This window comes from Eutrigla gurnardus (assembly GCF_963514095.1).
Source record: "Eutrigla gurnardus genome assembly, chromosome: 2".
Classification (NCBI taxonomy): domain Eukaryota; kingdom Metazoa; phylum Chordata; class Actinopteri; order Perciformes; family Triglidae; genus Eutrigla; species Eutrigla gurnardus.
The window spans coordinates 17,009,616-17,036,286 of NC_139916.1; the positions used below are offsets into that span (position 1 = coordinate 17,009,616).

Genomic DNA, 26,671 nt, shown 5'->3' on the forward strand with positions numbered 1-26,671 from the left:
TGGAGTTCACATTGTTTATTCAGTATTAAACTAAGAGATCTTAATGTGATTTCCAGGACAGCAATTCAAATTGACATAAAACGGGCGTAGTGTAAACAAAATGACATTATAGTGGACTACAGTCTAGTAACAATTCAGCTGGGCTAGGATAACGTTCAGAGTAGCGGAGGTGGCCCCGCCCTTTAAATCAATACTCAAATTACATTTCTTAATAAGATAATAAATCCACAAAAGCCATCAGTTAGAAAGTTCTGTAGGTAATTCTAACAAAAATAGTGATAATACTGAGGGCAATATAGAAGTAAACTTGTTTTGTTCCAGTATTTCTGTAATAGCTCTACCGATGAGATGATGACCTGTCCGGTTCAGACACTACACCAAATCCAAACCTCCGAACATCTCTACCATCCAGAGAATGACCTAAATGTATGACCACTGTTCATCTGGAGACGTTCTACGTCCGGCCAGCGTTCTCCATCTCCAGACCAATGAATTAGTGTTTTCTATCACTCCAGAAGGCCTCTGTTCTCCGCAAAATTGTGAGGCACTCCTCCTCATAGACATAAAGTAGTATTTAATGGCCAAGTCATAAAATATTATTCCAACATCATTAAATAAAACTCAAATGATGTGTTCACTGCTTTTCAACCCAGACCATATTAAAATGTTGTTTCACGTGATTTATGTTGCATAGCACAAGCGAGCTGTAGTATTGACAGACTTAGCACCTTCTCACTGCACTTTACAGCCCAACGGGACCTGTTCAGAGACCCAGGTGAAGATACTTTTGGAGACGGGTAACCCATACAGGACAGTCAGACATGTTTATATGTTCTATTGCCAAAAAGAGTCAAACCTATAGGTTTGTGTTGACTTTATTTCTCCAGTTAGTTGGAAATGGGAATTTAAGCAAACTAAAAATCAATTCAACATTACAGAAAGCAGCAGACCACACAAAAGCCTGTCTGTGAGCTTCCCATTAATAAAAACTGGATTCATTTTTGTACTTTCGAATGCCTAAAAGATCGCCCCTTTGGACTGTGTTTAAGTCCAGTGAGAAGCTGCAGCAGGGTTCAGAATCCTGTGCAAGAGTGAGTGAGTCATAAATGATAGGAAACTACATGTCAATAGGGTTGGGTTAATAAACAGCGAGTCTATTGTGTTTAGCTGAAATCGAGGAAGTGGGAAACGGTTAATATGTATTCATATTCCTACTTGCCTTAAGAAAGTAGTTTCCTTGAATGAAAGGTGAACGGGCCTCACAATGGAGGCCACCAGGGCTAACATTAGCTTGTTGACTTTGTAGCTAACATTTGTGGGCTCATTGTTATGATTTTTTAATAATTGATCTATGTTAGCAAACTATGTTTTCCCCTGCAGAGCCCACATATTAATCACAAGCCTGGTCTGGTGACGGAGAACATGATGAAGCAACAAGGTCAGAATCTGCACATGGAATATGTTGTAACTCTAAACAAATTACATTGTTTTCACATCTATACACAACATCACATACTCCAGTTCTTTCTTCTTAAATCTCTTTGTTCTCTAAAAGAAAATGCATCGTTTTCCAGAGCTCTCCAGGATTTGGTCTCAATTAAGTTGGAACATGTTTCAAAATTTGAAACACATCCATTTGGATATAAACAGACATTAAAGGTCATAATGTTTTCTCAAGTTGCATTTGCTGATTTCTGAAAATGTGCTTTCTTTGCTTTGGTGTTACTAGGTTGATTTACAGCCTAAGTGTATTTTCTTAATCAACAGTGTTATATTTCAGCCCTCAAAATAGGGTCAAATCAACCACAGCCACGTGAGCAAAGACCCTTCAAAATACAAGTCATAGGAGGTCTAGAAACTAAAGTCCAGTAAGAAGAAAATTCTTTGGTATTTCCAAGAAAAAAAAAAAGATTGCACAAACAGTATTTGATCAGAGAGGAGAGAGATTTGTATCAAGTCATTTTAAAAATGCACAACAGATCTAGGTGACATCTCAAGAGGTATTGGGTTGGAGAAAGTATGTATCTGAGCATACGAGAGTGCGGGGCCTGTTATCAAAAGCTTACCATTCACACTGCGAGCATATGGATCTAACTTAGCATAATGTCGTGAGATTTGCACCCAAGGAATTAAATTAGATGTTGAGCAATGTCTGCTTTACAGACAGCCAGGCGAAACCCGATAACACAGAAATGTGATTTTCACATTAGAGGAGAAATGCAAATATCTTAACTAAAATCTACAAAACAAGGATTAATAGAGATTTGGTAAAGGCGAGGAATCTACTTGAAAATTCAGGCCTTAAGCTAAGCCAAGGCCATTTGTTCACATAGCAAGAACGACAAAAGAAAAATGAAACATATTTAAAAAAAAGAGATGAAGCCTTCCCATCCTCGACCAGTCCTTTCCGACCATTCAGGCGAGGTGGAATTCACTGAACGCAGGCCGAAGCACCCCTCAACAATAAACATTTCAAAGTAAACAAGATGTGAAATATTAAACCGGGAGAGACCTTCGATGAAGAACTCTCTCTCACTTCACATGTCAGAGGCGAGAACGTGTCCGTGACAGACGCTATCAACCATTCACTCATGTCCGTCACTCTCAGTACTCAAACCGTCTTCAGGCTGACGCTCTCATGATTCTTCTCTGAAAAAACTCTTTTTAAGTCAGATGCATATTAACAAAAGAAGAATGTGTGTGTAATATTGCCACAAGCCACCATTAATGTTATTCTCTAATTTGTACATTGCAACAAGAACAAAGACAGCGGTGTATTCAACATCCTCCAGTAAGGGTGTGTGTGTGTGTGTGTGTGTGTGTGTGTGTGTGTGTCACAAAGGCCACTGCATGAAATCAAACTGGAAGACTTTAACCTTGCCAAGGACAGGAGGACGGACTACATTTCTACAGAGATCTGAGCATCCATTTTCCCATTATGCTGCTGCTCTTATCTACAGAAACACTAAAATCCCGTTAAATGGAACCATTCTCTCATTTGCCTTTGGAGGTCATTTTTCATGCTTGGAGAACTCCAGTCATCCAGATGGCACAAGGGGCTCCATTGTAATAATAGCTTGTTGTGAGTGTCCAGAGGCCCAGGTCTGCAGCGCCTGGCAGAGTGGTGGACCACAGCTGTAACTCTCTCTCTCTCCCAGACATCCAGCTGTGTAGCAATGGATCGACAGCAAAGACAAGGCAAGGGAAGCTACCGTCCTGTCGTTTGATCAGTAAAGGAGGGAAGAATTCACCAGTGCTCTCAGCATCTTTTGCTTGGCAAAGAAACATTGGACATACGAGGCCAGCCGATATAGTGTAAACCACAGAGCCCAGGCAACAAAGACCGGGTGCAGCACTTCTCGGCTCTGATAAGACTCGCTCCCAGCCTCGTGGGAGTGTTTCGCAGACATCTACTTTGCGGGCCGTTGTGGCGAGCGGGGCCCTCAGGAGGAGAAGCAAAGGCTGCAGCACTCCATGCAGATCTCCAGGCAGTCTGCGGACTCACAGCAGGCGTCGATGATGCCACAGTCCATGTCGCAGGGCAGGTCACAGTCGCCACACTCCTCGGACGCGCAGCAGCAGCAGAAACAGGCGTCGTCCCCCGCGCAGGAGCCGCAGGTGGCACAGTTCAGCACGATGTTGCACAGAGAGAGGAACTCACAGAAGAGGCATGCCAGAATACAGTGGACGCAGCAGTCTGTAGGGAAAGAGCGACAGACAGAGTGGGTTTAATGACATCCTCCATTCATAGTTATTTTCTTATGTAACCAGTTTGTATTCGAGTTAGCTTGTCATTTTCTCCTTTATCCAGTATTCTCCTTCTCCATATGCTTTGGATACATAAATGTATTAACATGTCATCCAAATATAGCAAATTGAAACTGGAAAATTGAACTGAGTTTGTTGGAAATTGTTTCAAAGTGAAGACATGCCAGTCTATGCTTTAAAGTAGAGGAGAATAAAGGTGGCCTTTTTCATCATATAACAGTTACCTTGAGTAGAAAATGATAAATACTATTTGCAGTTGGCCATGGATATAGTCCACTTACTTTCAAAGACAAACCGTTGATGCAACCACTTAAACCATGACAAGGATTGGGGACAGCATTATACAAACCTGCACTTGAAAGCAGGAGTGGTTAAAGGGAGTTTAATACATTTAGATCTTTTCAGGACAAACATATTTGTCCTATCATTTGTTTTTCCCAGGAAGATTCATAACTGCAATTTACATTGCACATTTTGTTAAAAAAACACAACACAATTCTGGGTTGTTGCCATTAAGTCCTCAATGCTAATTTAACCCTAGAAATTGCAAAGATGATGCATTTCTTTTCTTGTTTTTTGGACCAGCGAAGATGTGCAAAGAAGAATCCTGATCATCTCCTCCAAGCGGGTATGAGAAGTCTAAATGTAATGTTGATCCTTCCCTCTAAGCTAGCCCTCCATCAGTGTATCTCACCGTCCTGTGCTTCTGCGGGCATCTGGGAGCTGTTGCTCTTGGAGCTGCTCTTGCTTCTCTTGCTGCTCTGGGAGGTGATGGAGGGGTTGGACTGCAATTTCTTGGTGTGCTTGGGTCCCGCTGAAGAGGACGAGGAGGTGGACGAGCCGCCTCTCGGGAGGGTACCCAGTTTAGGATGAGGTCCCCCGTTCCTGACCCCGTTGGACTGGGGTGTGTGTGTGTGAGGCGGGTGCATGTGATGCGGACAGTGCGTGTGAGAGGAGTGTGTGTGTGCATGGTGCTTGGAGCTGTTGCGTGGCTGGCTGCTGGGCTGTATCCGACATGGCTGGGTGTGGTGGACGGGCGTGGATCTGGCTGCTGGCTGAGCTGCAGAGGGACACATGAATACAAATACAGTAAATTACAGTTCAGGTCTGATCCGACACTTATTCTAACATCAGCCTTTTAACGGAGAGTTCACATTGTCGTTTGATTATTTTATACGATACATTTTTGCCTGATAGACAAACCAAAGACTTTTAATATGTGATATAAAAGTGAGATTGATTGATCATTAGATCATTTTAGAAGCCGGAACCAGGAAATGTTTCTTTTTTACTTGATAAATGACTTCATAGATGAATCAATCATCAAAATTGTTAATAATTGAGTGATCAAATTCTGTTCCTGTTATGTTGTTTCTGCTCATGGTGGATCTTATTTGTAAGAGTAATTTATTGTTATAATTAAATATCCATATGTGGGTTGAAATCACTGTTGGTTGCAAAAGCTTTTTTCATTTACATGGGGGATAAAAACTGAGGTCTTCTTTATGTGAACCATTGTATTTTGAAGTTCAGCTCACGCTAAAATGGGGCCTCAGCAGAGTCAGGCAAATCAAATGGGTTTCTTCCAAAGTTAATATTATCTTACTATCAAATCCCTTTCTGAACCGTAGGGAAGCAGACAGTAACAAGAAGTAGGAATTCTGTTCTAAAAAAACCTGTAACCTTGGAAGATATCTGCTCGATTTGTCTAAATCGGACTGCTGATATTAACTTTGACTGAGCGTTGAATACATTTTTTTTGCAGAAACAGTGAACTGTGGCCAAGGCCCCTCTCAGTGTGTGTGCGTGCAGACTTGTGCTGATGCAGCGTCATGGAGAAGGAGCCTCTGGGAAACTGAGTCCAGTTACAAAGCCCACCACAAAGGCAATAGCTCATGTGGAAGAGCTCTGTACCTGTCCTGACCACTGATCCTATTTGACTCGACAACATATACGAACGATCTACAAACGCAATCACGTGAGAGCACGCTCATGTTGTTCATCTTGGCTCAATGTACCACCTTGGTGTGTTATACCTCTAAGTGCTATCGGGTGCTAACTACTCAGCGAGAGATGGAGGCAGAAAAAGCACACCTTAGCTGCCAAACCAAACACACATGCTGAAAAGAAGAATAAAATGGAGGCCTGGTTTTTATATATTATGCTAGTATTTAATACCATCCTATTGAGGCCCTAAATATTTTCTTGACCTGAAAGCATCTGGTGTCGAGAGGTGTGCTGAGAATGAGCAGGGCAGGGTCGAGTACAACGGAGCCACAGAAAAATCAAAGTATGAAAACGCGGCACCTCTCAGATGCACACACACTATGCTGCACTGGGAGGCAAACAGAGTGTGGTCCCGAGCCCTGGCTACGAAACACCACTGGCAATAAAAGCGTCCGTTCGATAACCGCTAAGAGACAGATAACCCATCCAGGCCTGTTTTGATTGGCTGATGCCAGTGGTCACACAAACAATCCAATGTTATTAAAGATTCTTTCATTCAGCGTTTTCTAACTTTGCTCCAGATGTTTGGCAGGCTGCAGGGCCAGTGTGTGTGTGTGTGTGTGTGTGTGTGTGTAGGCGTGCATGCATGTGCAGGGTTGGTGAGAAGGAAGGAGCCATACTTTCTCCTCTAAAGTATGTCAAAAGTCAATACCTGCTAGTCTCTAGTGTTTGTCTGCGTATGTCTCTCCTTTTTCTGTCTGTCTGTCTGTCTCACTGCTGCCTTTTAGCCTTTTGCACAATACTGTATTTTTAACACTCTGAGCTGGCTAGGATGTAGGTCGGGAAGAGAAGAAGGGGATTAGAGAGAGGGGAGGGAAGCTATGCACAGTTTTTCTGTATTCCCTCTAGGTCAGTTATTGTCCAGGGGATTGTGAGCGGTTGCGAAATTCATACTTCTTATTAGTTTGTGGTGTGTGTGTGTGTGTGTGTGTGTGTGTGTGTGTGTGTGTGTGTGTGTGTGTGTGTGTGTGTATGTTAACACAGTACATGGGCGGATCTGGCAGGCAAACAGACAGACAGACAGAGACATGGAGTCAGGACTGTCTCCAAACAGAGCTTGAGGTGAGGCCCACTCACACACAAATATATGCATGCAAGGACACGCGCGAACACACGCTCATGCACACGCACACACTGCAAAAAAAAAAAACACAAGGTCCCTTTGTCTGTGATCAAGAAAGTAGGCTAAGGGAGAAGAATTGAGTGAAAAAAAAAGAGAGAAAACTAAGTTGAAGGAACGGGGTTGCTGCTTGTGCATAGTTGGACCGGGAGGAAGCATGGGTGTGACTCATAAACACAATGATTCAGCAGTGGGAGCTAGTTAAAAATAACAGCAACTAAAGAGCCAAATGACTGTGGGATTAACATGATGAGACTGGGAAACCGCAGGGCGTGCGTGTGCAGCGCTGATCGGCAGCGTCGGTCCACTGGGGGTCCTGCGACCTCTACGATGTGTGTGTGTACACATGCAGGTCTTTGCAGATGTGTGGGGCTGGTTGAGCGAGCAAGAGTGAGTCACCATCAGTTGGATACAGCCCCCCCCCCCCCCCCCCCCTTCATACACCCTCCACTTCTCCCCTCCTGGCGTGTCTCAGCTACCCTGTACTTACACACCTCCCTCCCAGACCAGAGATCTGCCGTTCACCTCTCTTTTTCTCTCTCTCTCTCCCCTGACTGCTGGAATGAGTCACCAGAATGACTACGAGCTCTGTCTCTATTCCAGCTGCTTTATCCCACCGTCTCCTCCAGTGCACTTCGTCTGTCTATGTAGGTCAAAGTGTTGTCCCGTGTTTTTCATACTATACTATACTATACTGGATCACCGTCATAAATGTATTTTTTTTTATCAGATTCAATTTGCAATCCCCAAATGTGACTTAATCAACAATCAACACAGGGAAAGACTGGATGCTGGTGTCACCATAGACCTCCCGACTAACTAACACCCACGTGCACATAGGGTTGGGTATGCATAATCGATTGGAACCGGGACTAGCTTTCCGATTCTCCCGGAATCGTTCAAAACTTTAAATTTCGATTCCTAGTTTTGATACCCAGTCCGCCAACCGGAGAAGAAGAAACCGCTGAACACCAACGAAGAAGTGTTTGCATAACCGAGTGAGTCGAGCATGGATAGCGTGCGTCGGCGGTCCAAAGTGTGGCTTCACTTTTCTAAAAACAACAAAATCTCAGTAAAATGCAACACTTGCGACAAGATTATTTCATGCATAGGAGGGTGCACGACGGACATGAAAAAGCACCTCCTCCCAGTTCACGGAGTAGAAATAAATGTGTTCCCCGTCTTTGATGCGCTGCGCCGACCGTCCTATGCTGCGTCTTCCTCCAGGTCCGGCTCCGACCCCCAGCGTGGCACCACAGTGACTGCACTGCAGTCCGAATCCGTAAAGTTAAACAATAAAATGTCTTTTTTTTTCATTTTTTAGCCAGGCTGGTGACTCCACGACTCCGCGATGTGTTGAGCGTACTCCGTTCACCTTAGCGGCAAACGGTAAGATGTCGGTGCAACAAAAGGAAGGTTTTACCTTTTATTTGCTATTCTGCACCAGGTTAGCCCATCAGTGGGAGCACGGTAACATGTTAAAGTACCTGCAGCATCACACACTGTAAATGTGTTTTCATGAGGTTTTCAAAAAATAAGCTCTCTTGAGGAAAGTGTACCGCTGTGAAAATGTATTCATAATGTATTCATAATTTATTTAATTCAGAAAGACCATTGGTTAGCTAGCTCATTTAAAATATCCTAAACTTTTTTTACCCTGCCTCTTAAAAGAATCGGAATCGAGAATCGTTTGGAACCGGAATCGAAACAAGGAATCGGAATCGGAACCGTTCAAATTCAACGATACCCAACCCTACGCACATACGTCGCTTTTCTGCATCATTAAGCACAACACCAGCACCAGCAAGTCCAACCAATTATTTCTGCTCACTCTCAACACTGAGGCAATTTTTTTCTGAACTTGAACTTCTTCCAAGCATTTGCAGCAATATTTTATATATATATTGTCATACTTTTCCCTCATTTAACTCATTAAGTAGCCTAGCATCATATTTTTACTCTAATATCTTGAACCCCCTTCCAATACTGTGGATAGTGCTGCTGGGCCAGGCCAAAACACTGATTTATGAATTTAATATTTAAATAAAATATACATAAACCAGAATGCCCCCCCTCCCCCGGCAGATGGCACCCTGCATACAACATTAATGACACAATATCTTAATAATCCTGAACCATTCTGAAGTGCCTGTAAAACATATACTCATCGACTGCCTTCTGGGTTTTTCTTGCATAGTTGCCTTGTTTTTTAATTGAGGGCCAAAACTGTCAACTACTAAAACTGTGAGAATGGGAAAATGATAAGTTGCTGCTGTATAATGGTTTTTAAAACCGTTTTCAATTAGATTTCCCCACATTTTTGGCTGCTACATGTATACAGCGCTCCAACCAGCATTACTGAGGCTTATTGAGCTGCACCCACTCACATTGAAAAAGTAACATGAACCAGTTCAGTCAGACGCACAAGACTGCTGCTTCACAAGTAGGTGTTAGCAAGGCAAACTTTGTGACTCACAATATCACATCATTCAAATTAAGACTACGGAGGTTAACAGAGCACCTCTGTTAAAGTTCTTACCTTAACCCTCTTACCCCAACATCCCCCCCCAAAAAAAGAAAAAATCCCACTCCTGATCTGTAACTACCAATAGAAGGCTAATATGAAACTTTTTCCTGGTTAGCAGTTCATACAATATGATATACAGTCACAATAAGTAAAGACAGATGTACAATAGGCAGGTCTGTTTCATTGTGAGTGTTAAAGGGACATGTTTCAGCTGTTGGGGGCTTGTCTTGGCTCCTGAGGGTCTACTAGAGAGCTGCATTTCTAGCAAAGTGGAGTGACAAAATCTCAGTTGAGCACTTGACAAAATCTTGAACCGAGTCAATCCTCATGATTGCAAACTACCTGCAATTCAAAATAACCCGAATTAGCCTAAAATAGTGATCGTATTAACCACAAATCGATAGCATAAACTAAACTTTATTGAGATATTGTAATTCACCACGTTTTTACATACTCTGCCTTAAATGTGATCAACCTCAGCACTCAACGGGTTGACTGATTGCAAGTTGACTGATGTGTTCTTGCCTGCACATGTTTGCAGAATATACACCAGGAAAAACACAGCGGTGCACGGTTTCATTACGAATTTTGCCAAGTACATTCTTTGTTCAGAAACACTATTCCCTATAACCCAGCGGTTGGAAAAACCTGTCAATTCATCCCTTTTTGTTTGCAGAATTAGACTCATTTGTCAGAAATGAATGGAAAACAGCACAAAATATTTCAAGAAAAGAGCCAGGCCAATATTTTGAATGCAAGAAGAAAAAAGAGTGAAGAAAAGAGGACATCCTGACACACGGCAACACTAATCCCTGACCTGAGACATCAACCCACCTCATTCACACATAGGGTTGCAAAATTCCGGGAATTTTCAAAAGTGGAAACTTTCCATGGGAATTTATGGGAATTAATGGGAATGTATGGGAATAAACAGGAATAAACTGGGAATTTTTTTAATTGATGGTTGGCTCTTCAAAGGGGACTTAAATATATCTGAGGAAAGTTATTTTGTAGCATAATCTTGACTAAAACAAACAGATGCCATTCAAATACACTTGAATATCCATGCCATTCCTCAATCACATGCACAGAGCACTGCTTAGTGCATGGCTATTGAGACCACACCCCCTACTGGCACTGTGCATGCCTCCATCACATGCACAGAGCACACTGCTTAGTGCATGGCTATTGAGACCACACCCCCTACTGGCACTGTGCATGCCTCCATCACATGTACAGAAGATCACTAGAAGACTGGACCACACTTTTGAGCCTGAAGCACAAAGACTATTGAAGGCACACATTTGAGCTTCTGGACTAAACAAAGTGAAGTAAGTTTTGATGCTTTTATGGGGAAATATATTTATTAAAGCTCTAGTCTACGATTTGAAAGGTTTGAAAAAAGCTTCCCCCCCCCCCCCCCCCCCCCACACACACCCCTCCCCTCTGTGCTCCTCCAAGCTCGTATTATTCTCCCCTCGCAGCCTCCCACCTCCCTCTTATTTTACGAATATAGTTCACTGAAAGGTGTTTCTGAAAACATTTTAGGTGAGAAATAAGCTATGCAGTTGCTGATTCTGCCTTTATTTTAGATCGACAACAGTCAGTTTAAAACATTTTCGAGAGCTTGCGGGCGGCTGCCCTCCGTCTCTCGAAATTCACTGCTCCGCGACGGCATTGCACGGCTTCTTACATAGACAATGAATGGGAACTTTCCATTCCATTTTTGAATAAGTGGGGTTGGGAGTATTGAACCTAACATTCCTGTTTTTGACTTCACCCATGAAGCAACTAATTAAAACATGTTCTGTTCTACTTTCAAATAAATCTGTTGAAATATCTGTTGAAAACATTTTGTATGGATGTTTTCTTATGACTTCTGTTCATATTTATGCTTGGATATAATATATTCCCAGTTAGTTCCCCTAAATTCCCATTAATTCCCATAATTCCCATTATTCCCATGGAAAGTTTCCAAATATGGAATATTTCCAAAATTCCCAAGCTTAGGTTCCCGTGGAAATTTACTGGAAACTTTCCGGAAATTTACCGGGAATTTTCCGCCCCTTTGCAACCCTATTCACACATGACCACAGGACGTGTGAAATATAGGAAATATGTGCATTTCACCAACAAAGAGATGGTAAAATCAGAGGGAGACAATGGAGACTAAAAAAGAGAATGAAGGTAGAAGAATTTGAGCCCAGTGGTCGATCTCTAATTAAAGGTAATGTCACAGTCATGTTAGAGCTCCCACCAACAACACAGTGCACACACTCCTTTGATGACAAGGTAATAACAGCTCCACTCAGCATTTCCCTCACACACACTGCCATGCCATTCATTCACACCTGCTTGAAAAGGACTCTCTTCCATCTTATTTAGTGAGGATATTATAAACCGCTAAAAATAAACAAAGTGCAAGTGTCACTGTGACCCTGTCAGTGATAGATCACACGAGTCATTGCTTCCTTGTGAGTCCACCGAGTCTAAGCGGTTAAACATCTGTGAACATGTGTGACTGTGACGTCAAAGATGGCAATGTGTTCATGACATCACTAATGGAGTTTTTGTGTGTGTGTGTGTGTGTGTGTCTTTGACTCAGGTCATAACACACACCCACAAGTGTTCACACCTCTCCGTGCTCATTGCTCTCAGACAGCTTGGCGTGAGCCCAGGGCCAACGCATGCTAGAGCTCTGATGTCATCACTGCGAGATGGAGCGCACGGGATGACGGGATGTTTTCGCTTCTGTTTCCTCACCCTCTCACTCACAAACACATTCACCCACACACATTCGCAGGTGTCGCACGGCCATCCATGACCTCACCACAGACCTGGTAGTGTCGGAGAATGATGGATCCACTAGCATCGATTGATTGGTTGCAGACGAGGCATGCTCATCTTTAAACTGCGTTCGGGCGGACGGTGGCTTATGAGGTTCACAAAAGACACATGAACCAACTCACACACAGAAAGAGAGACAGACACGTAAGACAAGCAGGCGTGCGCTGCATATTGACCTGAGCGAGGGGGGCAGATTTGAAAGTTCACAGTTTGGTTTGTGGTTCTAGTCCCGTGAACGCATGTGTGGTTGTGTAAGTTAGAAGGACGGAGCTATGGAGGGGGGGGGGAGAAAGTGGAAAGTCAGTTCGGACTGGTGTTCATGGCAGTACATTTTGTTCAAGCCTACTGAAGTTGCATAACCTTCCCTCCACAGCATATGGAGCCGGTGGGTTTCATAGATTTTATTGGGATGAAAATAAAGCAGGGAGTGAATGGAAGAAAGAAACTCAGATTCCAGCCTGAAATAGAGGCAGAATCAGCAGACGGGGACAGGTAGAGGAACAAACACAGCAGACATTCACACACCTACTCAAAACACAGGGCCTTCACCTACTTATACACTTCCTGCCTGAACCGCTGGTTATCCAGTTACCACAAACTAGCTATTACCATGATGGGCAGGTTGTGCGTTTCTGCTTGTCACCCATGACCGGCTTTTGGATTCCAGGAAAAAAAAAACGCTTATAGTTTTGTAACTCTGATTTCAGCTTACTCATCTGTCTGCTTATCCCCTCTATTCCTCCCGTCATCCACTTTCACAATCCCTCCTCTTCTTTGAATGACAGGAAGGGTACCATTCGATCACTGTCAGGCATTCTTTTTACAGTGCTTTTAGGTTTGTGGCCGAGCATGCAGACAACTTCGCTAGAGGTTTGCGGGTGTTTATTATTGTGAAGCTCGGGCTTCTAAGTGAATAAATGACAGAAATAGTAGAACCGGTCTGAAAATCAACTTGCGATCGTACTTATTTCAAACTGGAGGGAAAGCAAGAAAAATAGATGTGGTGGGGTAATGACATAGTGTACTTGCGTAACCTTTGGCTTTGCAACAGAGAGCCGGAGTGACTGCATATCTAGGAGAGTGATGTGTAGTCACTCCGGCTGAAACCGAACCGTGGGACTGGTAATAGGAGCGAGGGCAATGGGTGGCAGCAGTTAGTGATATGCCTCTGAAAGGAGGATTTCCAGGTGTTGTAACGCTCCTCGCTGGCAAATTGAGGTGCAGAGTTGCCGGTACGTCCATGGGGAGTGTAATAAGTGGACAGCTGGAGATTTGGGGAAGTAGTTTAAACTTGCATGGCTGAGTGTAAATAAAACACACATGATATGAGACACAGTTGTCTTTCCTTCTGCAATGTTCTTACTTCAGTAAAAAAAAACAGCCAACTACAGAAGCAAATTCAACATTATATGAGGGGATTGGTCAGAAAACGGTGTGATGGACTGCAGAACAGAAAGCCAACTTCTGGTTTCTGTTAAAACGTATTTAACTCGGTATAATGAAAGGAAACCATGCTCAAATGTATGTTGCGTGATTTAATTCGTCTAGTCAGGAAGGTAATTTAAGGTAAAATGTGTCTGCAGAGATTACAGCTAATACACTGGAAAGTTGAGACTAGGGACATGGATGTGGGAGGATTTCATGGATGAGGGAGTGCTGTGTGTGATGATGGACTTTAGTTTTTCAGGAAAGCCGAAATATTAATTATTGTCTAAATTCTTATAGCAAGTCCTGTGGTGGAAACTCATCTACTGTATCTCAGAACATGGATAAACCCCAGAAATACATTTGACTTTCTCAGTTTCTCAGAGTTCCAGACACGAGTGGAATCAGTCAGCTTTGATGTGACAGGCCTTCAGCTCTTGTCAAATTGGAGACTTTTTCCGAGGTATTTATTTTTAATTGATTGATACCAAAACGTCCAATGAACTCCTATATAAGAAAAAAAAAAACAGTGTCAGGCAGACAGAGAATAAATCGCAGAAGAAAGAGGAAAATGGGAGAAAAGGCGTTTCATTTCAGGTCTTGTGATCTTGGCGCTTGCGTTCAGAAATCAGAAACCTAACCTACTTTTGCTGACAATGTAGATATTTCTGTCTGCGTGTATGATTACTTGACCTATTTCTTCAGGGTGCGCAAACGCATTTGTTTAAAGGTCGGGACGATGTGACTCATCAGACCAGTGATCGGTAATGGAAACAAAAACTCTCACCGGTCGCTCCGTGTAGGTGAATGTGCGTTTACTCACATGTGATACTCTTGCTGGGTGTTGTGAGCTCCGAGTGCGAGAGGCCGCCGCTCCACTTGTCTCCGTCATCACCTCGCAACCTTTCTGGGGTGCCATTTAACCTCAATATGAGGGGTTCAGTATAGGTGTGGGTCACATCTAAAATAAAAAAACACACACATACAATTACAATTAAAAACCACAAGGTTTTAATGTTGATGTCAAGATAAGTTTGAAGCTTTAGGTTCAGGTTTTTCCGTTTGATTCGCTGCTTTCCAAGAGGATATTATCAGCAGCAAGCTGTTTTCCCACTTGTAGTCAACGTGTCTACTCCCATGTCACTTCCCATCCAATAGCACTTAATTAATTTAAACAGAGCAGTTCTGCTGACTTCAACAAAGCAGAAGATTTTGTCAGTGTGTGTGTGCGCTCACACAGACTTGCATCTGGAAGCAGTTAAATCCGACCCCTTGGGACGGTTTAGGGGTCTCTGTGCATGCTTGTGAAACCTGAAATGTGTGGGGATGACTGTGCTTGGATGACTGTTTGCGTCTGGGAGTGGATGCATGTGTGTTTTAAAATGAACACGTAAGAGGACGTACACGCCATGTACATACAGTAAATACATGTCTGGGTGTTTTATGTGTTCACCGGTGCCATGCAGAGCTCTAATGAAGCTGTTATTATGCACATATACATACATACACACTGCACAGAGGCCTTCAAAACGGGGCAGGCTTGGGCCTCTGAGAGGTGCAGACTCATTCCTGGGCAAATGGGAGCCAGCTGGGTTTGATGAAAACACACACACACACACACACACACACACACACACACACACCAAACCGCGTCCTGTGCGTGGACTCAACACTTCCCGGCTATGTTTATTTACGCTATCCACTCTCGCTCACTTCTCTATCTGTCCTCTCTTTCCTGCCTCCTGCGCTCTTCGTCTCCAGTTCACATTCCCTCTTTGCTCTTACAAATAAATTCCTTCACATATTTTGGCAAATCTCCATAGATGAATTCCCACTTTTACCGCTAAACATACACTAATAATATGCAAAGGTACCTCAGCTGCTGCCGTACGTGGAAGCACTAAATGGATTCTCAAAAATACTCAAAGTTTTTTATTAACCGATGACAGCTGCATATTTTGTCCACTTATTGTAACGACGAGCTACCAGTAAGTCATGTCTGACAAAGATGCTGATGTAGGGAAGGCTCGCCACATGTCTTTGTGGATTCCATTAAAGAGTACGCGTAGCCGTTTGTGTGCTGTGTGTATTGTGTTTCTGTAACAAACAGTCGCAGGACCAAAAAGCTTGTGCCAATGTTATATTTTGAATTATTAACTGAATATAGATTTCAATATGGCAACAATTCTGTTTTGGCAAACAAGAGCAACTGCTCCTTTTTTTTTAAGTTTCCGTTGTTTGGTAATACACACTGTTAATTATAATGTTTGTTGTATTGTTGTTACACCGCAGTGAACCCAGAACTGAAACAGGATGCTATGAGTACCAACCTTCAGAGCTCCAAGCACCCTCGGCCTGTCTGAAGCAACACTATCTTTATTTTCATAGAAAACAAAGTGTATCAGAGCTACTGGTATGAATCACTTGGTTGTGTAAGGTGGTCTAACCTTGATGAAGAGGAGCAGTGTTTGAGCATCGGAGCATTTCTGTTTGCCTTCACCTTCTTGAAGTTTGCCAGTGTGTGTGTGTGTGTGTGTGTGTGTGTGTGCATGTGCATGTGCGTGTGTGTGTGTATTTTTGCAAAAAATGTTTGTGTGTACTGGGATCTCTGTGCCTGTGAAGTTGGAGGAGACGTAAACAGGACCTGAAGGGATGGGAAGTGCTTCCTGCTCTTCCGTTCTATTAGACGGTGGCACATAAACATGTATACACACAAACACATGTACTAATACTCCAATCCTCCCATGTTACCTTCCTGTATCTCTATCCACACACACACACACACACGCTTGTCTCTTGCATGTGGAAGCCATTTCTAAGGCCCATGTTGTATCCATTAGTCTCAATCAGCCAGCTTCAGCTATGAAAGCCACTAGTGAGAACGGATCCTGCCAAGTGTCCCGTTTAGAAATACGTGTGTGTATTATAGGTTGTGCGTGTCAATGGTAAGCAGCCTATATGTCTGTATATCATTATATCTGTCCAGCCAGCCATCCTTATTTCACTCTATTGTAATGACTTTCATAACAAGTTTTCAAAGAGAACCCATGCAAAAGACAATATCCTGTATGTATGCAAGCCATACATGTAGTCATGCATGATTATGTCTTTAAACATCATGTATTCCTATAATCAGTTATCAATTAGTTCATCAGAACTGTCCATTGTTTTATGCCGATGGTATCCATTATCGAAATATTGAGGATGGATCATAAAAATGTAACATTTCACCATGTGCTTTTGGGCAACAATCAACTTTAAGATCAGTAATATAATTCGAACAAAAAGCATCTACATGGCATTTAACGGATTTCATCTTCTTTGTAATATTGTTTTGTTCCCATTCTGTGGAAGCTGATTCTGAGGGCAATTATGCCATTATCAAATCCACATGAGAGCGTAACAAACTACAGGCAAGGACAGGACAGTCTTGTTCAGACTGGGTTATGTTTGTGTGTCTGACCGACTAAACAACAACAAATCATTTCAAGAAGAATCCATGATTAACATGAGAAATACAGATTTGACTAACCTGAGGAGACAACACCGTGGAAGAGTATCTGAATATCTGTTCCCCACCTGTACATTCTTACATGTGTTCAATCATCTGGTCGGCTGAAGCGCTTCATAATTCACAGACGTCTGTTATGTTTTCTCATTTAGACGTCTGCTGCCAACGGTGCACCATGGGTTAAAAGTGTGTAGGTCGTCAAAGCGTTCCCTCTGTAAACGTTCAAAACCGCAATTGTTGGAGCAAAGCACATCCCCACCAAACCCTATAGTGCCATCCAAGCAGACCTTCAACCAATTGTGTGTTGGCATCAGCATCAAACCACCAAACCGCTCGACCTCAGAGCCATTTCTGAGATCTGAGAAAGATGAGCCTCTAATTCAAGTCAGACCGGAGCAATCAAGAGCCGCTGAGGGGATCTGGCTGTGTGTTTACACGTGTGGGTGAGTACGTGTGTTGTTGTGTACGTTGTGCTGTGTGTATTGTTTGTGCATGCTCGACTGTGTGCTCGTGTGTGTTTGTAATTTAGTGCGTGTGCACGTGTCAGTGGGACTGAAGGGGCGATCCAGAGGAATGTCAGCCTCCTAGTAAACAGTTAACCATTAAAGCAAAAACACATGGATCACATAGGGAAACGGCCAGCATTAACACACACACACACACACACACACACACACAGATCCCGGCTATGTGAGCTGGCAAACAATGTGACATATCCTGGATCACCTGAAGGGGAGTACAGCCTGCTGTTCCTCTGGGTGTGATCTCTGAGGGGGGCGCTGAGCTGAGTTTACCTGCTGCCTTTCAAACTACTTCAACCCTGTTTCTGCAACTTCACTCGAACTTCTTAAGAGGCACAGACATCTAATGTGCAAAAGAAAGGTCTCTGGTGATGTACAGGAGCAAACCAGCACCCAGAATGCATCAGATGAGTTAATACAGTGAAACTTCATCATGTAGCATAACTTTAAGCTACGACTGTTTAATGCTGTCAAGACATCAACATCTCTGTGCGGCATTTGATCTTATTTGAAAGTGGAGCAGAAACGATAGTCAATCAACAGAAACTTAAAGGAGGAATATACGACATTCAGAGCATTAATGTAGCAGCTAAAAATGTTTTTTATACATTTATTATTATTATATTATACCAGTAGTCATGGAAAGAAACATCCTGGAATAATTTGACCTTACATTATGATAAGAAACAAATGTTTTCACAGCATCACAAATAGGAAATGCCTCTTTTTAGCCAAAAACCTAAACATTTTAATTCCATTATGTTTTTTAATCATGCTCTGTTTTTCACTTCTGACTGATAACAAGCTTTACAGCTTTATTAATTCTCTCATGTGAGAATATTCGTTATTATCACGATAAAGGTAATTCACCACAATCAACTTGTGAGTGTTTTTATCACAATGAGTCGAGGTAAATAGATGGATAGATCGATACTAATTCTTCTTTACTATATTAACTATTCTCTAAACTATTTAACAGGGTAAATAATGAATCAAGTATTCATTGTAAAAACCATAAGCAGATCAATCTATAATACACATGATCACTACGTGTGCATGCAGCCCGGCTTATAGGTTCCCTAGTCGGGCACAAACAGACACACATGGGTGCACACCCTGCTGACTCACCTCTAAAAACATAGAGCACGAGATAAGAATTGGAAAATAGATACAATGAGACGAGGTGAAGAGCAGCCAAGCAAAATAATGTTCAGCCGAGCGGAGTTAGTGGAGCCGACGCAGTAGCAGCTCTCTGGCCAGCATTAATAACTGGAACTGATGGAAACCACACACAACCGCTTTGACCAGCACAAGGAAAATACAAAGAAAACAACACAAAACTACAAAAAACATGTTTTATCTGTGTCCCTAAACAGATACACACACCCCGTACATGCACACAAAGAAAACGTAAAGAAGAGGCCATTGTTTAGCTGCAATCCAGCCAAAGGCACACACACACACACACACACACACACACACACACACACACACACACACACACACACTGAGGGGATGTGAGAGTGCAGCACTGGAATATATCCAAAATCAGAGATTATAGCTGCTGAGAGAATCAAGCAGTGTAAGCTCATTAAAGACAAAAACTGTCTACTGTTAAACAGGCTTAGGGGGAATTTAATTGCGTTACTTTGTCTCTGAGATTCCTCTGGTTCCTGGGAAAGTACAGTTGCTCTGCTAAGAGTGTGCTACACTGCTGTATTTAACAAGGAGCCTGAAAAAGGGACACAACCCTGAGAAACACAAACACACACACTTTACTGTGCAACACTAAGATAGAGGATAAACAGCATTCAGTAGGATTTCACATTGAGGAAGAGCATCATTCTCAAGCTACACTGGCGGATGTGCATATGTGTGGCCAACGTTATAGGCCCATATTGAGTTCCTACAGATATGAATATATATTGTAGGGCTGTTTGATTTTGCCCAAAAATAAAATCCTGATTTTCGATTACGATTATTTTGTGAAATGACCAAAGGCAAAGAAATTATTTCAAATATGCTGTTTTTTATTGAACATTTTGCAAATAATTTCCCCATTGGGATTTGAGTGCAAACCTTGCTCTTATTAAACAAAAAATCCCTCAAGGGATTAATATAAAGAACAATTAATGACCTTTTGCCATCTGGCTTTGCTGCATGTTATCTTCTTGTAAACCTCTTGTAAACAAAAACAAAAAAAACAATCCCTTTGAGATCAAGAGAAAAACCTCACTTTCACATGTATCTAAATGTGTGTCCATTAAACAAAAATGAATGATTAAAGTGCAGAACTTTAACTTAACTAAAAAATAGATTTTACGATTTTCACGTTTTTAACATCATCCTAACTACATAATCGCGATTACGATTTAAAATCGATTAATCGAAAAGGCCTACTATATTGTTGTCTGATTTGTATTTTTATAATGCATCGATATCAGCGTAAGAAAACAGTATTACTGAGGTTCCACATAAAACCTCTGTCACAACTGTAGGCTTGAAACTGGGCGGGACAAGGACCACGCACTTGAAGGGGGAACCATCAAATCTGTCACTAAAGCAGTAAGTGTACAGTAACCGGCCCCTGGCTCAAGTGTCTCCCAAAGACAGACCGGGTAGTTAGTACTATCACATCATGCTGACAATAACTGTCAACAGTATATGATGGGTTGTGAGGATTTGGAAACACTGCTTAAGTCAAGAGTAGGTGTGGGGGGAGAGAGGGAGAGAGGGGGGGAGAGAGGGGGGAGAGAGCAGGCCACCAAAGCAGCATTTTATCAAATGTTTGCGAGGTGGTGAAGGGAGAATTAAAAAAAAGCATGCTCATTTTCGTAGTTCAAATATGCTGTAAAACTGCTCCCAGTTTATTTCTATCTCCGTGAGAAACCAAATTAGACACAAGCCTCAACATACCTCAGGAACTAAAAGGGGACAAGCATAGCAAGAGACATTTATGTGATTATATTTCATAAAGTAAACTCCACACCACACTGTATTCAACAAGATGCACTAAACATAATGTCTCATGAGAGAAAAATTACACTTCTATAAGTATCATTATATGCATTGCTGCACTTTAGCTGCTGGAGCTAACGTTAGCGTGACAGACCAAGGACCATACCAGTCTAATTCTGACTTGTCTCCATTAGCAGAGATCCCCCGTCTTCAACACATTGTGTGTGCATCAGTGCCGGCAGTGTAGCTCAGCCTGCCTGTTTAAAATGCCGTCCACTGCCATTCACGTTGACACGGTGTGTAAAAAAACTCTACAAGACTGTTAAGTCTCTGGGTTTAGGTGACTCAACATGTGGAAATCACCATTTTTGCATCTAAAATTACTGTATTTCTCTAATAAAAGCCATTAGAATTGTATTATATCAAATCACGTCTGTCCGAAGCTGGAAGCAGGTTCTGGGTTTACTTGTTGATAAAGTCCGGCTGCTTCCAGGTTACCTAACTGAGTAAAATCAAGTTCAAGAGTCTCATTCGGGGTACGCCGACCTCATTAACAAGCACACTCTCTCGGCTCAGTGATCACATGTGCTTGGCTGCATCCCATTGGCCAAAAGCTCTCTGGCTGACTTTATAAACAGGAAGCGGTGAGATAAACAAGATTGTTTGAGATACTGTTTAATGTTGATTTACGATCCGCAATTCAATTTAGAGAAGAAAGGGCTTTTCAGGCACATTCTGTAGCGTTTATCACAAACAAACGATCTTACAGTATACATTATATAAAAATAAGGCAATTTTGGTAAACACGGTGGAGGTTTATGTAAATAAGGTGGTCGATGGACAATGTTTTAGTAACACTGGTATGGTCCTTAAAATGTTTTAGAATAATTTAAACTTGACTGAAATCAATGTGATGGGGTCAGCTAATATACTAAATTATGTATTTAAAGAGAGACTAACCAGTACTGTATGTTGGTCTCTCTGAGCAGCAAAATTTCCTCATCCTCAGTCTTCATCAAATAACACAGAGTGGCGTTCTTTTTCTTGATTAAGCCATCTTTAGGTTAGTGTAAAAAAGCGTAGGTTCCCAGGGATCATGTTAGCAAACAGAATCTTCATTTTGTTTGGCCAACTTGTAAAATGAAACATCAACGAGCGTCAATTAAAACTTTAAGCCCTTTAAACACTAATAATAAACTGGAAGTCATAGTTAGAATCATAGCTCTGGTGATTTGATCTGGTGATTTGAAAATGTCTTTCTTTCAAATGACAACATAAAAACAAATTATTGTTTGGCCCGAATACAGCGAGTGACATGAAGAAAGATAAACAGCGACAAAGGGGAAGTGGGCAGAAAGCCAGGGGAAGAGAAAACTAGAGAGAGAGACGTGGTGAGAGAGAATGATGGAATCAGCATGTGGTGGTGGTACAGTAAGAGGCTCCTATATAAACAGACGGCCTCATTGCATCTTCATGCCTGAGTGAGAGCAACACTCACAACAGCGAGAGGCACACATCTGTCAACACACACACACACACACACACACACACACACACACACACCACTGTTCAACGGCAGAGCTCAGCTCAGAGAAGATATCCAAATATCAGGTGACAAGAAGGCTAAAACCCAAACGATTGCCTCAAAAATGAAGCACAGAAACAAATCAACACAACCTGAACATGGACATTATTTGTGTTCATAGTACTGTAGTCATCCCTTCTGTGACGGGCAAGCATCCACTGCACACTTTGTGGCTAAATCTTCAATATAGAGAGCAGGGCATGATGTGTTCATGCCTATTTGTCCCAGTGGACAAACGTGGTACTGCAATGCTAATCCACAAGAGCACAGAGAGCATTTTCTCCATAGACGGCCATTATAAAAGACACAATTGTGAAACCTTCGACTGGACACCATAGAGCTGCATACAAGGCCAGTTCTTTGTATTATATGTGCATTTTTACATCATAAGAGGTGACTATGTTTAAAACCTCAAAGTCTAGGAGAGCTACTTTCTGAGCATGACATCATTATAATAAACAAACACCACCCACATTTGAGATTTGTTTATATAGGTCTGCTTCAGCCGACTGGAGAAAGTTGACCCAATAACCGACCACGACTGAGAATAGGCATCTTCTTATATAGCCAGCTGGCTACTAAGCAACAATCATGAAAAATAGCAAGAGAAAAATGACAGTTTGCTGTGGGTCGACTTAAATGAAAACACCATGACAACGAGAAATGCTTTTGGTGGGACGGACTAACCGAATGATTCAGAATTAGTAAAGTCTGAATGAATAAAGTGAAAAGCAGTCAGTGAGATTATCAGGAAGTAGAAAACAGACACTAATGCAAATGTGTCATGTACTGTAAAATGAGGAAGAAAACCAGGAAGAAGAAGAAAACGGGCTGATGAAATAGCTTACGAACTATTTTAGAACCCGTTTCCCTTTTCCAATATGCATCCATGTGCAAAAATGGGCAAAGAGCCTCAAGTCTCAGTGAGATCCATATACACGCATGTCGTGTTGTTCCAAAGCTGCAGGCAGAGGGACGGGTGGGGGCCCAAATACAGCGCTGAAAGCAGGGCCTTGTTGCCCTCAGTGGCACCCTGACCAATCTTCTCCTCCCCACCCCGGCTTACCTAACTACCATCAGACTACACACACACACACACGCTAACACACTCACCCCTCACACACAAATTAGACAGCCAGACAAGCAGTCTAACTTTGGTGGGAGAAGCCACAGTTAGACTTTGTTGCCTTCCCGAGAAGCAAACACAGGTAAAGTTCACAAAGCCAAGACGACATGTTGAGGCACCAACCTCCAGTTTAAATACTCCTTCAGAGGTATCATCATTAAATCTGATGCTGTGCTTACACACATCACGGTGACACCGCAGCGTGGCGGAGAACAGAGACGTTCGTGCGTGGATTAGATGCTTCTGCACGTTCAATACAGTTACCATAATAGTCTGGGTTGAGACTTGTCTTTAAAAAAAAAAGAAAAACACAAAAAAGTTTGGTCGCAAGTTCCCATGGCAACAAGCCACTCAAATATCTACACTCTTCCCTTGTTTACCACACCTACCCCAATTACCCCACCGGGTCTGCACTCCGACCTACAGTCCATGTACGGAGGCTTCAGGGAGCTTGAATCATTTCGGCTGATCCTGGATGAGTCATTTAAGCACAAATACTGGTCTGTGTTGGTCCGTGTTACCTTGTTCCTGCATCAGTGTCAGTAAACCCTTACCATGACCAATCACGAAGAGGGAAAAGGTCACGGGTTCATTCCCCCCAAGTCCCATGAGTCCCATTGTGGCTGTTAAGCGTTCCACAGCGCTGAATTGGTCCTGACCCCTCAGATCATCCAAGGCGGCGCTCCCCCCCCACACAGGCCGATCACCTCGATACACAACTGTTTTTATCTGTCAGGGAGAAGGCCTCTGACCTAATGATCACCATGGCATCCACCAAAACACACAGGGAGTTTGGGGGGGATTCGGTGGGAGTTACTAGATCTCGGCTTCTGAGTCTGTAAAGTTTTAAACATAACGGTGACTCAAGACTATTCCACTCTGGAAAACTAACATCGACTTCTATGCATTCACAAAGGGTGGCCGTATTGTTCTATTCTTGTTTTGGGGGGGGGGGGGGGGGGGGGGGAGGTCTCCTAGCTAGCATAGCTTGTAAAGAAAGTAAAAAATGTGTAGCATGAAGCTAAACATTCACTCACAAACTGGCCAACCTCCTCCATGCATGAAAGAGCAGAGAGGCTTAATTTCTTACTACTTTCTGTCTCTTGTTTTTGTGTTGAGCCACTTATACACAGACACACACCACTATACGACTGGTAGTATTCAAGGCCTGTTCAGACCCTGGCTCTTTCTTCTCCAGCATGATACAAGCTCCACACAAGAGCTAGAAGAGCTGTTTGTGCAGGTCCGTCTGATTTTGCTGCCTCTTCCTCACCTGGACTAGGGCAAGGCTTTGGGTTCGGACAGTCGTTTCCTCTCTCCTCAGTCGAGGTTGCATGTGAACTGGGTTGTGGAGCTGGTAGGCTGGTGTCCCCCTCATCCGGTGGCTCTGGGGAGATGGCAGGGGCACTCCTCTCCTCATCCATGGGCGTAGGCCTGGCTCTTATGGAAGAAGGCAGAGGGGCCAAGGAGGGAGCCTAGAGCAGAGATAGCCAAAACATATATTACCACACTGACAACAGCACGGGTCCCGTTGAAAGATTCCTCATTGTCTTTTTCAAATTCAGCAGCGAGCCAAGAGGCTGTGCTTGGGAGAGAGTGCAACGTGAGAGGCGAACAACTTGAACCAGCATGAATCCCTTACAGCTATAAAATCACTAAAGGAGAGGGCTGGCGTGCTGCTTTCATGAAACAGTAACACAACAGATGTGTCTAATCATAGCCTACTTTTAATTAATACTTTTTAAACTACACATGTTGTGCAAATATAACAATATAACAAATATATATATATATATTCTCCGGGTTCAAAAATAATAAAAAAAACGATAAAGCACAACAAATCTGGAGGAGTAAAGCTGGCTAAATATTTCTCATATTTACGGAGAATCCCAGATTCCAAGTTTTTCAAATGTTTTAAATATATAATAATCTATTCATGGTTGTGCTGAACATCAATAAGTAGATGATGAGGACAACAAGTGTCATCTTTGGCCCTCATGGTTGGCCCCATGGTTGCTAAGCAACATATAGGCTAGCCCGAGGTGACGTGTGCCGTCCTGTAATCGGTAGCGACGGTTTTTAGCAGATATTTTAGAGAAGAGTCTAGAAGAACTAATTACGCGGCGGGCAAGTTCCCTTCTCATCATTAGCACGGGGCTAATTGAGTGCGTCACGTGCCAACGTGTGTTCGGCGCGCGCCAGCCCTGCCAGTGCAGCTCAACTGTGGACAGCTGTGTGCGCGCTCCCGCGGCTTTGCTCCGCACTCGCTGCCCCCGAATGATTTGACAACCCATGGAGGAGTTTCAGTGCACGCGCTCGACGAAAAGAAGTTAGTCGAGTTCGCGTCTTCGACTAAAAGTGACAGTTTAATATTTAGTCAGTAAAGCATCATTTTAAACTTTGTAAACGTGTTAAGAAGTTTCTGGAAAAGAGTAACCGCACACTTGAAGACAGTACCAAACTTCTACTGGGATATGTAGTCTACGTGCGCACAGGTTTTATAACTAGTAGAGAAATTCACGCAGAAACTGAAATATATTATTAGCCTGTATTATAACAATACTTGAATCATAACGTGCGGATTCTGTTGAATTGCCCTTTATTGCATATGTGCGCCCTGCTTCCCCTAAACGAGTCCCTGCATGCTCGGACCCAGCTCCGCTGTGGCGATACTGTTTTCTCTGCTTAGATTCTGCAGAATAAGTAGCTTTCATGTCAACACAAAAAAAAAGCTCAACAACAACAACAACTTGTTACCTTCTTTGTGGCTGGGACGCGCTGCAGCCGAGCCTTCGGCTAATTCATTCTCTGCCCGCTCCAGGTGGACTTCTCGCCCTCCGAGACCGATCCCGTCCTCGTTCCCTCCACTCTCGTCACCTCACACGACCACCGAATCGCCCCGCGGCTCATGTAGGTTGCCCACAGACGGCCGAGATTCAATGCATTTTTCTCCAGCGGAGGCAGTTTTCTCTCCGCCTCCAAACTTCCTCGCTCCGTCCTCCAGCAGACCAGATGTTGGGGAAGTTTGCGCGCCTCTGCTCGCTCGACCCTCTCCTGCGCGCACCGCGACGCGTCTCCTCGCTTTCTACTTCGTGTGTGCAAACAAAAGTCCGGGTGTGTTCCGGACGTGTTTGGATGCGCAGCGTCCGTCCAGTCGAGGTTCCTCGGTCTCTCTTCTCCCTCTGCCTCGGATTTGTGTGCTGCAGCTATTGGACAGGAAACTACAGTCAGCAGTGATTGTGCTTCCTCCAGGCTACAAACTAGTTGGGCTGAACT

At 43.0% G+C, this 26,671-nt stretch overlaps 1 protein-coding gene across 1 annotated transcript; it reads right to left on the reverse strand.

The window, feature by feature from the left end:
- mdfi (MyoD family inhibitor) lies at positions 1-26,511 on the reverse strand. The gene is made up of 5 exons (XM_084032472.1): positions 26,153-26,511; positions 24,669-24,870; positions 14,518-14,655; positions 4,463-4,828; positions 1-3,697 (listed from the first exon to the last, which is right to left on the reverse strand). The coding sequence occupies exons 2-5, from the start codon at positions 24,817-24,819 to the stop codon at positions 3,444-3,446; spliced, it is 909 nt and encodes a 302-aa protein (XP_083888598.1). The 5' UTR covers positions 24,820-24,870; positions 26,153-26,511; the 3' UTR covers positions 1-3,443.
- Between the last annotated feature and the right edge of the window lie 160 nt (positions 26,512-26,671).

Excerpts from the sequence above, each read along its gene's own strand:
- mdfi (XM_084032472.1), bottom strand. The coding sequence starts at position 24,819 with ATGGATGAGGAGAGGAGTGCCCCTGCCATCTCCCCAGAGCCACCGGAT. Across the intron at positions 14,656-24,668 it reads AAAGCCTTGCCCTAGTCCAG|ATGTGACCCACACCTATACT; the intron begins GTGAGGAAGAGG and ends TTTTTATTTTAG. Across the intron at positions 4,829-14,517 it reads ACCCAGCAAGAGTATCACAT|CTCAGCCAGCAGCCAGATCC; the intron begins GTGAGTAAACGC and ends GTCCCTCTGCAG.